Source organism: Rhyacophila brunnea, unplaced genomic scaffold (genome assembly GCF_057557595.1).
Source record: "Rhyacophila brunnea isolate RB1 unplaced genomic scaffold, BYU_Rbru_1.0 scaffold_11, whole genome shotgun sequence".
Lineage (NCBI taxonomy): Eukaryota > Metazoa > Arthropoda > Insecta > Trichoptera > Rhyacophilidae > Rhyacophila > Rhyacophila brunnea.
The window spans coordinates 35,293,551-35,312,844 of record NW_028232763.1 but is presented as its reverse complement, the minus strand read 5'-3'; the positions used below and the strand labels follow the sequence as shown (position 1 = coordinate 35,312,844).

General features: G+C 33.8%; 1 protein-coding gene across 1 annotated transcript; it reads left to right on the top strand.

The window, feature by feature from the left end:
* Positions 1-4,256: 4,256 nt before the first annotated feature.
* Mdh1 (malate dehydrogenase 1) lies at positions 4,257-12,298 on the top strand. The gene is made up of 3 exons (XM_085960321.1): positions 4,257-4,394; positions 8,264-8,635; positions 11,342-12,298. Exons 1-3 carry the CDS (start codon positions 4,392-4,394, stop codon positions 11,963-11,965), a joined length of 999 nt encoding a protein of 332 aa, XP_085816447.1. The 5' UTR covers positions 4,257-4,391; the 3' UTR covers positions 11,966-12,298.
* Positions 12,299-19,294: the final 6,996 nt, after the last annotated feature.

The window sequence follows — 19,294 nt, the reverse complement described above, 5'->3', positions numbered from 1 at the left end:
ATGTTCTCCACTTAATATGCTAAAATATGTTTTTGATGTCACATATTTTTGAAGCTTTCTGCATAGTGTGATTCTTCTCCCTTTCTATCGGATATTCATGATAATAGTTATTATGTGTTGATATTAACCGTGATTATGTGACAAAGTTTTGTCAAGATAATATTACATAATATTATGATAAAAGCATACATAAACAGAAAAACACTGTTGATTACCTGTCAAAGTGAATTCTCAACAACCAACCATTCAAGTATTCAATACAGAAGGCGGTTTTAGAGTTCCAAATGATATTATTTTAATATATACTAATTAAGTTATAAAAAAATGTGTATTAATTAGAATTAATAAGGTATAAATGAAAAAAATATATTGTAATAGAGTGTATATGAGGATTAATAAAGCAAAATATAACAAATTAAATGGTCTTTTATCTCTGAATTACTCACATCATTACAAAATATAATAGAAATGCAGAAACGGAGACAAATGTATATTTTGTAATGTTCATCTTTTGTCTACCGTGGGGCAATGATGAAAATCACACGTTTTTCAATCAAGATGTTTGTCTATAATAATATGTTTGAGTCTAGGGCAGGGGTTCACAAACTTTTTCGTCAAAGGGACAATTTTGAAATCAAAAATATTTGGCGGGCCCTGTAAAATATATTTTCTGTTTTTAAAAAACATACGGCAAAAAAATAAAAAAAAGTATTTCATTGTGTAAACTTATATTAATTGAGGCGCCGAGTCGCTAAAGTGGCTCCTGAGGGTTTTTTGAGTTTTGAGTAAATCACGAAAAACTGTTATGGACAGTGTGTTAACTTTATGTGTAATTTAAGTGGTTTTGTATCTTCTAGGTTAATATTAAAAGTAAAATAAAACCTCAAATTCAATTTATATGCGGCAATATTCCAAATAAATCCATTTTAATTGTCCGGAGAGCGGACTTGAGTCACTCGTTGTCGCGAGGAGCAAAATTTGTTACTCATATTTTGACATTCCATGTCAATAGAGTCGAATTTGGCACTTGCGGGAACATGATCGGCCGGAAATGACAGCTCAGTAACGGCCCGTATTTATTTCAATTAAATATAGGTATTTTAGAATTTATTTTGCTAAACAAATATTTCGTAGCCATACTTACCTACTAGCTGGTAGGTCTTTTTTTTACATTGAATCTATTTAGCTTTTAAAGTGGTATACATACACACATACATACATAAAAAAGCATTTTTTCGGAATAATGAATCGTTGTTTATCAAGGAGAAGCAAGCAAGAAATTACAGAAGTATACAAAATAAAAGAATAAGTGATTTCTGGGGATGATTGGAAATAAGTTGATTAAATAAAATATTAGTACAGTATAATCTCGTTAACTACAGGGGTCCCTAAAAATTTGATTTCGAATAAACGATAATCGCCATATACAAAATTTTTCGAAATAATTATTTTTCGGAACTTGTATGGGGACTATTAAGTATGAAGAAGGTAACGAAAAATAATTTTAATCAATGTTTGCTGGAGAAAAGCCAAAAAACGAATTTGATGATGTAAGTCGAAACATGTGTCTACTTTTAACTAATTAAATACATCCCAAAAAGTATGTTTTTAAGCCAAACGCAATCCTATGAGTAATCATATCAACATGTAAGTCATTTCCCATGACTTATTGAAATTATCAGAGTTGGTCTATGGCATAAACCAATACTGGGGTAGCGCACTGCCCAACCAAACCTATACACGGGTTATCAGCATTTAATATAGATATGTAAATATTTATATAAACACCTTTAATGCGGTTATGTTAATTAATTTATCATAATTATGGATTCGCTTAGAAAGTCGTCAAATGATTAAAAAATGTTCAATTAATAAGGGTCCCAATAATAATATTTTTTGACACAAACTAAAATTATGTTAAAAACTTTTATTTAAAAATCTTAATTACATCACGCTTAATATCCAATATTTACGGCATACTTAAAAAAAACGCATACGAAACTAAAAATTAAAATGTGACACCACTGGATTATTCAAACAACTATAGCAAAAATTAATGTTTGGAATGCCCATTTTCAAATACTTTTCCTGGCGTAACGCATTACATCATCTCCAGCCAGCTGGATTTCTCAAACGCTTCCTTGATTCTTCTGGTTGAGATTCCCTTACAGTAACTAATGAAACATCCATTAATAATTAATAAAAACAATCAAATAGACGAAGCAAAATCATGACTTTTTCACTGTACACACGTGACCAGTTTGACACGATTGTATAGAGAATTTAAAGTACGTTTAAAATCAGCATTTGAATGGCGGCGTCTGATTGGTCGGTTATGAAGAGACAATTTAGCGACTCGTTATTTTTTCAAAGGGCGTGCTTGGCGACTCACGTCAATATTTATTTTGATTTTTTGACGAAATTGGAAGGAATTTGAAACTCTCAACTGGAAAAGTTGGTAGATCTATCAATATAGCACATATGTACATTCAAAACTAATTTTATCAAAAAATCGCCAGGAGCCAGTTTAGCGACTCAGCGCCTCAATTAACTAAATATACATTATTATTACTCTTATGTACTAAAAAATAGTATTTAATTTTTTTCACCATGCGATTCATGCGATTGTTTGTTTGAAACTAAATTCTGCAATCTAGGTTCAAATTTTGTAGTGTGAATACGCAAAATAGATGCGATATGTTATCTGTTAATTTTGAGCTAACAACACAACTATGGCAGCGGCGCGCCCGTAACTGCGCCTGCGCCGAACCCCCTCACTTCGCATATCCTCATACATAAATATCAAAGACGTGTCTGACCATTCATTCTTGCCAGAGGATATTATTTAATTATAAATGAAATTTTTAATATTCGATCTGAAGAATGTAAAATAATAAAGATTTCACTTTAATCTCGCGGGACACATTTCGTGAACCCCTGGTCTAGGGCATGAGTCAAACAGGCGAACTAATCTTAATGCAAAAAGTGGTAAATATTATGTTCTCATTGTTGACTGTTGAGGACCAAAAATATGCTCCTAAGTTGTGGCGAAAATGGTGATTTCCTGTTTTAATAAAAAAAAAAAATTTTATCCCCTGATTCATGACACAAAACAGAGTTTTGAGACTGGGTATATTTATGGACGCGAATCACCTCAAGTTTATCGGAAAAAATTTTGAAGATCGGAGTTCATTTGAGGTATTTTGGAACATGAATTGCTGCATTAGGAATTTTTAAAATAAGAGCAAAATCATCCTAGCAACAATGCAGTGGTGAGGGGTGGAGGTAGGCTGTTAAGATTTGACATAAATATTTTATAAACAAATATTTTTTGACTATTGTCTACTATGGCACAGATTAGGCAGGGTTTCATTTAATTTCGAATCGAACTATCTACACATTGTAGTCAGCTTAATGAAAATAAATAGGTTTGTTTGTTTATTCATGTCGGATCTTAACAGCCTACCTCCACCCGTTCTTCGCCACTGATTTATTTTACACAAACTAAATATTTTGTTTCATGGTTTAGATTATTGTGTTTATAATATTTCGTATTATTGTGGTTAACAGTAGCAGTGTGGGATGTAAAGGCGCATGTTGGGTATGGTGTGGATAAACCACTAAAGAAACTAATGGAGAAACTTACAATACTCACGATAAATGTCTAAATGTCACAAAAATGATAAAATGCAAGAGGCAGCTAAAACCATTTGAATCAGCAGATTATTCATGATTGACAGAGAAGTCCGCAACAGTAAAAAAACAAGCACCGAGAAGAGTGTATGGATTCATCGGTGTAACAATTACAGCTTACGGAGACATTTCAACACAAATAATTGTATTTGAAGACTAAGACGGTAATCACTTTTATTTTATGAAATGGAATAAACAGTCACATGATTTTATTTTGAATTTAGGTAGAAAAATGAATGAGGTACCTACCTCAGTAGGTACCAAAAAATTGGACGGTGCTTTTAATCTCTAGTAGGTACTCACTCGGAAATAATATAGTTTTATCAACATTTTTTAACATCAAAATGATAGCGAAAAATTTGCGGATGCATTGGTTTTATACCTACACAATAACTGGTGCTTGTGAATAATTGTTGACAAAAAAAAAACATTTCTTCTATAATTTTCTAACTAGCAATAAAAATGTCATTTGGGATGACGTATCCATGGCAACATTTTTCATTTGACGTCTGCAATTGGTGACCTTGAATCTGTGAATGATTTTGAGAAATTCTTCAAACTTCAATTCAATTTCCGCGACTTCTCTCAGACCGGTCGTGAGTTGGTGTGTGTGGCAAAGGGTTGAGTTGGGAAACTGAATTGTCTGCATTTAAGACTGAATATTTGCATATCAAGTAACTCCACGAATAATTAAAGACATGGTGAGTGTAATTCCATAATTCCTACAATATTTATTTTGATTTCCCGGCATCGTATTATGCGAAGAAAGTTTGTCATTCAGTTGACCTTTGTCGGATAGCGTGTAGCATTATTTGTGTAATGTTATGCAAATGGATGTATTTATATTTTATAGCTTTATAGTGATATTACGTTGACTTAATGACATGACGTACGAACTGTCTCAACGTAGAGCTTGTTCAATAGATGTTATTGTCATACAAGAATTCCACGTTTAAAATCGTTCCTACTACCATAATATAAAAAAGATTATTACTCGAAATCAAATTTAATATTGTAATGGACTATTTCCAATGTATTATCTTGCAATATGTATTGACAGTACCTGGCAGTATATGATTTGATTTTGTTGTTATTATTGCTACTTTACTACCATTATTTACAGGGGTGTCTGTCAAAAGACTGACTCCTAATAAAAATGTCTACATTTGATCACTTCATGTTCCAGTTCATTTCAACTTTTTAATTCTGGTTTTAACGCCCAGAGCAGTTTTGCACATGATTTAGGTTGAAAGAGTGTTGTCTACACTTGTATGTCAAATCATCATTTAAGGCACTACAACCGTTAGCGGGTCTTGGCCTTCTTCAAAAACAAGTTGCTTCAATCTAGCATTCTTAAATCTCCTGCGACATAGTCCGGCCATATTAATTTTGGCCGTCAAATAGTTTTCAATGTTTTACAGATGCAGTTTTGTCATATTTTTCTAATGCTAACTTTAATATTAAGATGTAAAAAATATAGTACAAAACATTTGTCGTTTTGAATCCTTCATAATTATAGTATTTATTTTTGGGTTATTTGGCGAAAACAATTATAGTAGGTATAATGTACTATTGTACATTTTTCGCAGAATCATTTGGTTGGCAATATTGACATGAAAAGATGGCCATCGGTAACGGATCTACGTGTGCTAGCACTTTCATCATGAAATATGACGATTTTGAAACCGGTTTGATGCATGCACTGTAATGCGTTCATTTAGTGAATGAAAAAATTCCCAAATGTGGACAGGGCTAATGAGTGTAGGATTTAGGATGCAAAACAATTTTTTTATAATAAATTTTATGAAATGAGCTTAAAAAAAGGTTTTGAATTAGATCTCTGAAATTTGGACATAGGTCGCGCATCGGCCTATAGCATCGTGGGTCCCAGGTTCGAATCTTGGGTCTGACAGGTACACATATTGTTTTTCAATTTGTGTATGAGTTAGAGTATGAACCTAATAATAGGTTGAGCAAGTGGCTGACATCCATTTCTCGTAAAAACAAAATTTGTTGAAACAAACCTCCACTCTGTGGAGGCCCATGTGATCCTATTTGGATCGGACATGGTCGAAGAAGAAGAAGAGGTAAAAAAGAATTTAATGAACCAATCTAGAATTTTCGAACAAAATATTCTTGAATTTGAATTCTCGAATCTCAAGAAACAAAAATGTTAAGAAATCACAAGCTTTTGTTTCTACCAATTCAAACATATGAAAAAAAAAATTGAAATCAAAGATGTTTATTTGAATCTTTTTAATTACCTATAATCCAAATTCTTTCAGTTGTCACTAGTATATAGTATATTAGTCTATGGTTGTCACATTAGATTTGAGATTAATGGTGAGAATCTGAAATATTTATGAAGAAATCATTAGATTTACAAATGTAATTCAGTGTGATATTTTATTACCTAATGCCCTATTTATTCATAGTGCGTGACTTTAACAACGATTTATAACGTTTTTTGTTATAAAATATTTGACTTTGTTATTGCTTTTTGTTTCATTACAATGTTGTAAAGGTCTTCTAGTAAAATTTGATACCTAATGAAAATTGTAGTTTAAATTGAAAATACTGAGACTCTACGGTTAATGTCTGGCACCGGCCTAACTACCTAATTGAAAGAGTATGCAAGGCATTCGGCACTAGTCAGCCAAAGGAATTGTTAATCATCATTGCATGATTAACCGATTAGCGATTGTGGCACAATTGATATTGAATTGAATTTATGTTTTCCGCTGTGCTATAGTTTATTATTTTAGGACCCTATGGATCAGTGGCGAAGGGTGGAGGTAGGCTGTTAAGATCCGCCATAAACAGTGCACATTAAACTTTTTCAGACATACATATTTGTTTTCATTGAAATAAGATTACAATTTACAGATAGTGTTGGTTAGTTTTTTAAAATTCAATTAAACCATGAGAAACCAAGCTATAATAGATAATAGTCAAAATATACATGTCTATCTACAAAATATCTAAAATTATGTAATTAAATCATATATAACTTTGAATATTTTATAAATAGAATAATATTTTTTATTTATTATAGTTTGGTTAGGCAGGGCTTAATAAATTTAAAAAAATAACCAACAATATGTGTAATATGTATTTTTAATCCAACGAAAACAAATAACGATGAATGAAAAAGTGTGCACAATTTTGTTGTATTGCCCAAATTAGACCAAAACTATTATGGTTTCGTTTAGGCAGGGTTTAATTGATTTTTAAAAACTAACTAACACCATCTGTAAATTGTAGTCTTAGTTCAATAAAAACAAATACATATGACTAAAAAAGTTTAGTGTGCACTATTTATAGCGAATCTTAACAGCTTACCTCCACCCTTCGCCACTGCTATGGATAGTCATATTTATGTATATAAGAGTTATGCTTTTGTAGTCGATTTTTCGGCGCATATAACATATAAAACGTATTGTGAACAGATATCAGGTAAATATAGTATTGAATATCGTTTAGACGTTTTCGGCAAAGCAAATTTTTATTGAGTACCGATTATCTATTCGAATACGAAAGACTCAGTATTAAAAACATCTAACTATATTATTCAAACTATTAAAACCAGTGTGGTGTTACAATACTTACAATTATTCAAGTAAACCACTGATTAGAGCAATCATTACATTATTTAAATATTATTTTACCATTAGATCTTTAAGGAATTTATGTTATGTAGTTTCCATACTTTTTTAAAAATTCACAAAAAATTGGGATATAAAAAAATGTCAACACTTTCGATTGCCAAATGTGACATTACCAGGATATTTATTGTTTTTATAACTGTCATTATTGTAATATGTATAGGGTCAGTTAATTTTACATAACACATTTGGCCTTTAGCCATAAAATATTCTATCATTCATCTATACTGGAAGGAATTCATTTTATCTCAGTGAAGACTCTAAAATTTTAAAATACATTATTAAAACAATTTTTTTCTGTTTCCATCCAATTGGCTCAATGTCTAACGATGGGTCCAGACGCGTGTAATGTAACGCGAATTTTATGGAAGTCACACGATCTCGGCGCGAATCCTGTTGATCGAGTTCTTGAGCACTGCGAGTGCCTTTGTGTTTGTGTTAAAAACCGACAGCCGATGGATCAGCGCCAACGTCGCTACGAGCATTACATGTAAGGATCATAGCTATGTCCATGTGACAAATTCGCGTTACATTACATGTTACATTACACGCATCTGGACGTGGCCTTACAACAGTACAATCACAAAAAATACTTGAATGCGCTTGAAGACGTTGGGGATCTGATGTGATTGGCACACGATAGAGAGGTGTACTACAATTTGGTCGCCAACGTTCGATAGGAGAAAATATTTATGAATTTAGCAGGGGATGCACCTTTTGTAATTTATCCCCAATATTTCTAGCTATGCCACTGATAGATAATCTATGTGTAAATTCAACATTAGAGAAGTATGAAATGGAAATATGGGACATTTTGGAGAATACGAAATTCTCATCATATATATATTCTGAAACATGCATCATGTACTTACTTAGTACAAGTCTGACTTAATTTTTTGTTTCAGTCTGAACCAATCAAAGTTGTGGTGACGGGCGCCGCCGGCCAGATCGCCTATTCCCTGCTGTACCAGATCGCATCTGGCGCAGTGTTCGGCCCCACTCAGACCCTGAGCCTTCACCTCCTCGACATCGCCCCCATGATGGGAGTCCTCGAAGGAGTGGTCATGGAATTGGCCGACTGCGCTCTGCCGCTGTTGACCTCCGTAGTGCCGACCGCCGATCCTGAAGTCGGTTTCAAGGACGTTTCAGCCGCATTCCTCGTCGGAGCTTCACCTCGCAAGCAGGGCATGGAACGTAAGGACCTGCTCTCTGCCAACGTCAGAATCTTCAAAGTACAAGGAGAGGCCCTCGATAAATATGCCAAGAAGGATGTTAAGGTATGATACGTTAAATTGTTTTATACTTTTTCCATACCAGAAAAAAAACACAGTTTAAAATGAGTGTATTGGTGAGACAATTTAACATTTTTATTGGGTTATACAAATCATCATAAACACAGTAGTACCGCACAAGTTAGGTGACTACTTCTAATTATTGTAAATTCGTACGTCAGAAAGATTGAGTCTCAAATTTGCCATAAATGAGTACAGATTTTGTATCTATATAATCATAACCTGCAGGGCCAATTCACCTTTTCTATTCATAATACAAACCAGAAATTATTATAATCGTAAAGCCCCAAGTAAGCATGAATAATCTTAAATTATGTTTCTAAAAAGTGTTCTTCTTGACATGATTGATGCACTGGCTCACAGGTAAAAATATTATTTCTGGCCTTACTGGATTTTTGATTTCACATCTTGTGTTGGAATAGTTGTATTGAAGATAATATGCGAATTTGTGTATAGGCGGTGATCAATTGAAAATTTTGGATATGATGGTCTTTGAATTTTTGACGTTATGGACCCATGAATTTAATATACATTACCGAATGTCTACTCCACCTTAATCCTTTCGACGCGGACGGAACACCTGATGTACACTAATTAATTGGCCATTCGATATAATAAGCATGTTATTTAAATGCGGTAATTAAAAAGTAATTAAATGCTCCGCGGTCAACAAGTTAATACCCAAGTAACCCATCTAAATACATACTATTAATTATCCAAGTATGTGTTATTTGCTTTTTTACAATCATCGAATTTTCCATTCACCACTGGTGGACAATAAAAGTAATTTGGCTAGTGAATAATTCCTTGATACAACATATTATCATCTCTGTTCTGGCAGAACACACTAACTGGAGAATACTGTTTTGAGTAATTTGACTTTGAAGTTGTTAAAATGTTTGAAATGGTCTATCATGTGAGTTTATTAAATAATCGTAAAAAGGATGACTTTAAAATAAAGACTTTATTTATTAAGAAGGTTTCCAGACGGTAAAGTTTGAAATAAGGAACATTTTGGTATAACTAACTCAATATGACAATTTTTCGAATTAGTGTCTTCTGCCAGAACAGTGACGATATTTAAAATACTGTATGCCTTTATTTTGGCTGCCAGTGGCGAAGGGTGGAGGTAGGCTATTAAGATCTGACATAAATAGAGCACACTAAACTTTGCCAGTCAAACATTTGTTTTCATTGAGCTAAGACTACAGTGTGTAGATAGTTTTTGTTAGTTTTTAAAATTCAATTAAACGCTGCCTAACCGAGCCATAGTAGATAATAAGTAAAAACAAAATATTCGTTTATCTATAAAATATCTAAAATTATGCCATCATGCCTATTTATGTTGAATCTTAAAAGCCTACCTTCACCCCTCGCCACTGTTGACTGCTGTCAAACCTGAGTGCTAACAAAACCATCACTTAAATTTTTTACCATACCAACATGGTCGTGGCGAGTGCAAATTCTGGCGACTGAAGTCTTTAATGATTTTTCGAGAGTTGATACTTAACAATTTAATGCCATGATTAAAAAGTATGAGACTTTATATTTATTTATACTGTTAAGTTTTTAATCTAAATAGAAATAAATATTTATCTATAATAGTATGTGTATAAAATAATTTTAAATGTTTAAATTTAGTTAAATGCATTATTTGATAAGAATGTAAATGTGGAGAGTAATTTTCCATGTTTATTTAGGACCATCGAATAAATCATTATGTTATAGCCTGACATTATTCATTGGGTTTCTTTAACTATTTTACAATAGATCGATGATTCATTTTATTGCTTACAGGATGATTTATGTATTGTGATATTAGTTAACTAAGCATTCATAACTGCAGTTATAATCTTTGTAAAACATCACCTTGAAAATAATATAATATGCATTACTGGCAGCTATAGCAACAGTTTATGTAGATAGCTCATGATAGGTATAAAAAGTAATTATCGGTTTTGACAAATCACATTTAATTCTAACCATCACCAGTGAAAAAAATTGTTGATATTTTAAACCATGTCAATAAATGACTACTCAGTGCCCCTTATCAACATTTGATAAAAAATGTTAACACCTTTGAATCCAAACAAATTATTACATTATGATAAGATATAAATTACGTTTTAATGTAGATTTACTTATTAAAGTCAATATAACACCTTTGAACTTTGATTCACATGTAGTTTGATCAGATTAATTTTTTTTTGTAGTATCACGTCATAACAATAATATGTTTATGAGTAATCGAAAATATTAAGGTATATTTTAGATGAGTTTTTTTTTTATGATTTTACTGAGGCTTTGACTGCGACTCGCTGTCATATCGCCTCTTCTCATTTAGAAGAGGACCCGCCGATCAGGCCCTCACTCCACTTCTGTTAAAGAACTTTACAATTCTACCAAACTCTTCCGTCCTACCACCGCCAGGGCACCTTTTAATTCGTCGACATTCTCAAAGATATATCCGCGATTCGCAGCTGTACTCTGTGTCGTTCATATTTAGGGCATTGTACTGTTCTACCTATGTAAAATGTCTTCCGAAAAATCACATTCATCGCAGAGCTGCGAATCGCTTCTTCCCATGATGACATCAAATCTTTTACCCATTATGTGTCCTGTTCTTAGCCTTAGTATCAGCTTAACCTCATTTCTCTTTGATGGTTATTTATTTTGGCTTAATTTTTACAGGTCCTCGTCGTAGGAAATCCCGCTAACACAAATGCTCTCATCTGCTCGAAGTACGCTCCCTCAATTCCACGAGAAAACTTTACGGCGATGACCAGGCTGGATCAAAACCGTGCCCAGGCGCAGCTCGCTGCCAAGTTGAAAGTCCCGGTTGCGGAAGTCCGCAATGTTGTAATCTGGGGAAACCATTCTTCAACGCAATTCCCCGACGCCACCAACGCCATTGTCACGACGCCGAATGGCCAACAGCCCGTCCCGAAAGTTCTCAACGACGACGCATTCCTCCAGGGGGCGTTCGTAGAGACTGTTCAGAAGAGAGGAGCCGCCGTGATCGCCGCCAGAACTATGTCCTCCGCGATGTCAGCTGCCAAAGCCGCCAGCGACCACATGAGAGACTGGTGGTGCGGCACGCAAAATGGAAACTTTGTCTCGATGGGAGTCGTATCCGACGGATCATATGGAGTCCCGAAAGACATCGTTTTCTCATTCCCTGTCAATATCACCAACAAGAAGTGGAGCATCATCAAGGAGTTGGCCGTCAGCGACTTTGGAAGGAAGATGTTGGATGCCACCGCTGCTGAATTGCTCCAGGAGAAGGAGGAAGCTCTGGCCGTATGTCAAGAATGACTGCCATCGAAGATTTAATCCGCACGATCGGATAGCAACCGCTTAGTGTTTGTTAGTGCGCGATGAATGTAGGTGATGTATATATATTATGAAAGGATGTTAGATTTAAGGAAGCAGCATTTTTGATATTGCTTTGCAGTCACGTTATGGAGGTGCATTTACTGTTAGTAGTTGCAATTATTTTTATTATACTCAGTTCCAGATAAAGAATATTTTGGATAACATCGTTATAATATACTCTTCAAAGAATACATGCTTATTTTTTTGTTATTTTTTTTTTATTACTTATATATATTTTTATGGAAACAAATATATTTTTTTTTATGTTGCTTATTTTCATTCTTTTTTTTTTCAAGGACTTTTGGACATGTTTATAAATTTGTAATAAAAATTGATAATACTATCTTACATGTTCATTATTTAATAATAAACAAATACGTAGTTACATAGAAAGTATATTTATGTTACGGGTTTGGTGCTAGTATTTTTCTATAAGTTGATGCTAATTGTGTTACCGTATTGTATTTATCTACAATTTAGAAAATTACAATAATATCCTTGATATAGAGTTGGTAACACCTTTCACTCTTAAAAAAGTATGCGGTTGACCTTGCATTTTATTTTTGGTGTGACACTAAAACTCTAGTGCAACTATTGAGGAAGTTAATTTAATTCCATACAATGTAGCTAAGACTGGAAAACAAAGCTGGAAATCGAAATGAAACCGAATTCTAGAACCATGAAAACCCTATAAATATTTTGCAACCAGAACCCTTAATTTTGAATATGTATTGGATTTGGAGCCTTTCACATATGTAATACATATTATATTAGTTTCAGATGATCTATTATTTTTGTTCATCGATCAATCACTCATTCTAGAGCCTAGTTATTTGAAAAAAAAAATGTATTCTCAAACATTCAAACAAAATGTATTTTTTTTTACTAATCTGGGTACACAACAAATTGTAGTGTGGACATGCTCCATCTGATAAGGATATCTTTAAAAACACGACATTTTATCTTTTCGTGAGAAACGTACCTAAATTTTTAGCGATTTTGAGTTACGAACGGCACTGGACATAAAATAACATTTAACAAATAAAATATAGTTAATACGTATTTCCTGAAAACACTTTCTTATTAATGTCAGTATAATTAACTTTTTTTTTGAGTAGAGAGAAATGTATTAAATATATTTACGTTTCTTAACCCTAAGATGCTGAAATTGTTAAATTAGTAAAAGAATTAAGTCTATGATTGTTAGTTGCTAACAGTGTTCTACGTGTGGCACTCTTGTTCCTTCTATCAAATCTTACCTTCTTTTGTCTTTGCATGACAGTAATTTCACACCCAAAAAAATATAATTTGTTTAATAAGAGTATATCGCTGATTGAATTTAAATGATTCTCAAGCATAAGCAGATATCCCAAATACTATTTTCTCATCATTATGGTATTAACATTTTGTGTAGGATTTTTTTTTAATAATACATGGACTACTACTGAAGAATATCGTGGACACTGCAGGGAAAATAACCATAGACAACATCAATTAAGTAAGTATGTACCTTGGTACGTATCATCTACGAGTGGCAAATATTTCACACCGGTTATATTTAGTACTTGCCTCAATAAATAGGTACCTTACCTTACCTAATAAGTTTAGTGGAGAATATTGCAAATTACCTACCTACAAGCTACCCACTTGATAGTAAGGCAACTTTGTATCAAATTTCGTCAGATTATTACGATAAACATTTCATATGCATTTACAGTGCCATCTACCAGAAAACTATTAAAGTAAGTTCCAGAAATTTAAATGAGTTTTAAATTAAGCATAACTTCAATGTTCTGTAGTAGGTATATAAGCAAATGAAAATATTTATGAACCCTACCAAATCTGACACGCATTTAGTTATTTGTCATGTTCGATTGTAACATAATATTTTAAGATGCATGTTACATATTGTATCTTTATTTAGAGCAGTGCTGCTGAATCTTATTGAAACCATCGCTTGACCATATTCAATCCCCCCCCCCCCCCCAAGTAAAAACTGAAAAGAGAATCTCGCTGGTTTTGTCGGATCATTTTAATAGTGAATACTCCTATAGATATGTGCAATCATTTGTGCTATTGATAGAGATGACTGATTACATCGTCGCAATATGCAATAATGCAATCACCCATTCGGATTTGCCCCCTCAAAGACTAAAAAATATAAAATCGCACCCGTTAAGAAACACTGATTTAGAGAGCTACACACATTGTAATGTCATTAGTGAGTTATCTTCGTCAAAATATTTGAAAAGGGCCTCGAAATAGTTCAAACCAGTTATACAAAATTATTAAATTAAATAATAAACTACTTTATTCAACGAATAATTCACTAGATTTGAGAATGCAACAAAAAAGATTGTTTCTAGTGGGTATAATATGCATGAGATGTTTTCAATTGATGTATGTTTATTAAATTATACTAAAAATATGTGTATTTCTCATACATTAAACCATAATAAAATCGCGGACGTATAACAGCACTTATAGGGAACTACACAAAAAATAAATAAAACACTAATAAAAATGAATGTTATCACGTCAACTTCAATAGGTAATAATTATTTTTAGCATGCATTTTTACTATGTACTATGTTATTTATGTAGGTACATATTATTAAGTTAATATTTTTAATTTGTCAAAATTAGCCTATTTCCAAAAATTAATTGCAATTATATAAATAATAATTATTGTGCCAAGATTGTTTTTTATCGTGGGAGTCCTAAAATCATTCAGTATCCGCTACTTACTGACCATTTTATATATCATTGTTTAAAAATGGGATATGTACCTGATGGCCCACACAAGGGAGGGGGGGGGGGCTGACAAGGCTCTAGCCTGGGGGCCCGGGTTCAAGGGGGGCCCCGGCGTGGCGGATCGGCCAACCAAGTAAGATAAACACACATCACAGAATTGTACTAATAATAAAAAATGTCGACTGCGGCGCTATTTCACTTCAGGCATGCTAAGATTTTAAAATATGTGGTGCGATGCAATTTTTGATTATTCTTAGTCAATATTCGACAACCCCATAATTCTAGTGGGTGTATTAAAAATACAAAAAATCGCTATAAAATACACAAAATTTTATCTCGAACACTATTTGGAATATATTATAACTGTATATCGTTACACTGCCTTTATCCTTAGCGATAGGTAGGGGGGGCGCCGAAGATTGTAGTCTGGGGGCCCGCTGCAGGATGCGGGGGCTATGATGTACATACATCACAAACACTTGTTTACATAATGCAAGCAGTAGGTATATAAATTGTACTTTTTTCTTGCTATTTCATCGTTAAAACTATTTGACACATTTCGCCAAGAGTTATGCAAACAATACATCATCAAATTATTTGCGCACTAACCATTCATAATGCATTCTGTTTGCTTTTACCGATATTCTTCAGTGTATGCAGTTATTTCAACTGCCGAATATCGACGCTTTTATAGCAGAAACAAAACAGAAAACAACAAAGTTGCAAACGTTTGCCTTAGCGATAATCCTAAACGGGCTTTCTGCTTCGCCTGTGTTTTCTAAATCTCGGGACTTACCGGGATTTCGCGATCCCGGAAATACCGGCGAGACTTTCGCCCGAGGGAGGAGGGAAGCGCGAAGTTTAACCGCTGCAAAACTTCAGTATAATGCAATAATATTATTATGATATAGTTATGTAGGTATATAATATATTATGATAATACTTTTTTTTCCCGACCATGTCCGATCCTAATAGGATCGTATTATGGGCCTCCACAGAGTAGAGGTTTGTACTAACAGATTTTGTTTTTTACGAGAAATGGATGTCAGCCACTTGCTCAACCTATTAGGTCCATACCCTAACTCACACACAAATTGAAAAACAATATGAGTACTTGCCAGACCCAGGATTTGAACCTGGGACCCACGGCGTTATAGTCCAACACTTAAGCCGCGCGGCCACCATATTAAATAAAATGAAAAAAAACATGTAAGTAAATACCTATCTCCTATCACAGAGCAGGGTCCTATTGTAACAGCTGGTGGTCCACTTTTTAATTTCTGTATTGATGTAATAAAAAGGATAAAAATAATAAATGGTGACATGTAAAGATGATTCATGCCTTTCAGATCCAGTGACTGCAATCATATAAGATAGGATAAGTATATGCTCAAAATATCAGTCATATGCGACATTTCTTTTACCACGGGAAAAATCTCGGCTACAAATCGCAGTCCACAGTTCCCAATGAATACGACAAAATATTCATCAGAATCACCACCGCCTTGAGCTACAAAGAATTTTCCTGGGTTTTTGCAAGGCGGTTTCATAGGCCCTGGCCGAATTCAAATTAGCAATACCCGATGCGGGTAGAAGAATAGTTTTCAATAAGGCATATTCTCTCAGCCGGCACAATTTTCATTTGACTAGCATCAAGTAGAGTAGTTTGCGTGCCAAAGTCCTTAAGAAACCTCGATAGTAAATGCGAGGTATCCATAAAGGCATCTAGAAAAAAAAACAGCTGGTGGTCTTACAGTGGCAGATTTTATATAACGCAAATGACGCAATAAACTCGTCTTAAGATTTAAAAGGGGGTTAGGTTAACTCTAAAGTCCCGTTTACATGATTCACTTATGACGATCATCGCGGATTAATCATCCCCAGTGACCCGTGTACACGTACATTCATCGACGAATCATCTAAAGTGATCATCCGGAATCAAAAGTGAATGAAGTTCAACTTTACTGGTTCCACTTTTGGATCATTTTTTGATCACAGCGGATGATTCCAAAAGTCCTGCACATGCGCACTGCGCCCCTGAGTACGGTCATCATATTCCTCATGGTATTATGTCACATTACCCATGGTTTTATGCACCAACGACTCTTTTTCATATTCCTCTTTCTCTCGATGAAATTTCTGCATTTATATAACAAACAATCACAAATTGTTTGAATTCCAATCCGCAGCGTAATTTCATTTGACGCCATTTTGGATGGTTTGTGTATTTCACTTTCAGTGACACGTGTAAACAAAAAATGAACGCCTGCATTCAATTCACTGCGAATGATCATCCGCAGTGACTCGTCAAAATGAGCCTTATAGAGTTATTAATGCATACCAAACTCTTAAATGCTAATTTAATATTTTAAGATTTTTGTTTTTGTTTTAAGTCATCGTTCACTCGAGGTGAAGCGAGTTATTAATCGGATTTTATTGCGTCTTTCGCGGATTTTGTGTAACAATAATTATAAAATATTTAATAGGTACCTACCTACCTATGTAAATAGTGAAAAGTTATTTTTTTACTTATTCTGCACATACAAAATATGTGAAGGAAGGAAGAGAATATTTTTAAATATTTTATATTAAATATCTATGTATTTATGTAGTTTGGTAATATTTGTGTTGGTATTTTAATATTTTTAATTTGTTAAAAAGTAGCCTATTTAAGAAAAAGCAGTGCAAATAAAACTAAATTTTATAATAATTACAAGATAAAAAGAACTTTTTATATACCTACTTACCACATTTTTAAATTTTCTGTTGAATCATATAAACTTGACAATTTTATATATTAATAAATACTTATTTTTTGTACTTGATAGAAATACTGAATACATATAGAATACTGAAATGTCATTTTGACATTTCATATTGATTTCCATAGTAACGCACGTATATATTAATAATTTAGTTGCTAGGACTGGACACACAAGAAAAAATGTGTACTGGACAAACAAGAATACGAGCTAATAAAAACGTGGTAAAAATAAAAGAAATGGAATTTATGGTTGTTAGTTTATATTTTATCGTGCGGGCCTCAAAATCCGACATTGTGTCGGGTCTCCGCCACCTTAAACGCGCCACTGGATCCTCATTATAATAGTCAGGCTATGCCACGAAACTGTTAACGCCAATGGTAGTGCTAGTTATTCATCACACTTCGAATGTAATCTGATAAACGGTTTGCAGAAAATGATGACTGTTGAATATTGAAATAACTCACAAATCACAGAACAGATTAATACATAGAATTCCGATAGGCTATTCCCGAATACACTACATTTTGACGCAGGGTTTTGAATGTGTGAGTGTCGTACGAAAATGAACCACACATTATAGACGTGCAGTGTGTGTGTTGCAACATTCAAAGACACCAATATTGAATGAGTGTCAGTGCATAAACAGAGAGCAGTTGTCAGAGCGAAAGACAAGCAGCGTATTCTTTAGACGTGTTTAATTTTATCCCATATTCTTCCACACTCGAGATCGGTTGCCTGTTACTTCACAGCCGTTAGGTATTTCAGTTCCTATTATTTTTGAGTTACCTGCGCATCTATTCTATACACAAGACTGCTATCGGCCGTTATCGGCAGCTATCGAGGGTGGTTTTTCATATTTTTGTATCGAAGTATGAGCACTTAAGTTAGTAGTAATTGTTAGAATAAGTGATATGTTAACAGCACCTCGCTTGGCTGTGCTAGATTTTAGAGCGATGTAGACAGTTTTGACTGTTTAGACTGAAACAGTCAAAACTGTCTACATTATTGTAACAATAAAATTGTAATACAACTTCGATACAAACATATGAAAAAGTACCCTCGATGGCTGCCGATAGCAGTCTTGTGTATAGAATAGATGCGCTGGTTGTGATATTACTTGTATTCGTTTCTTTATTTGCCACCCTTTATAAAATGCCGCCCCTAAGGCATTATTTCTGAGGAAAAGGGCACAGGAAAAAAGACTAGTCATGAAGATATACAATTTGTTTATATTGATAAATTATAAGAAAACGAGAGTTCTAATTTAAATATGCGGGTATCCCAAGTTGGAGAAGTCGTGTTGTATAGTATAATGTGGACATCATGGCCCCCACAAAGGGGGGCTGACAGGGCTCTAGCCTGGGGGCCCGGCGTAGTAGGTCGAACAGTTAAGTGAGAGAAAAACACGCACCACAAATTTGCTCTAATAGTAAAAAACGACGTACTTATAAAATTTTATTTTATAATTATTTATTAGAAAATATGTGGTTGTGCAATGCAATTTGATGTTGATGTAATACGATGATTGATATAGGTACTTAATGAAAATTCACGTGTACAATGATATTTTATAATTATTATCTTTAGTGTGTTTTCTGACTAATAAAAATGGCTATTTATCCAAAATGGCGAATAGTCGCATGTTATTTGGCTACCACAAAAAGGGGTTGCTATAAATGCTTCTTAATATGCTCCGGAGCAGGGGTTCTTAACCGCGAAGCCATTTTCGTGCGCCCCGGTAGAGTTGAGA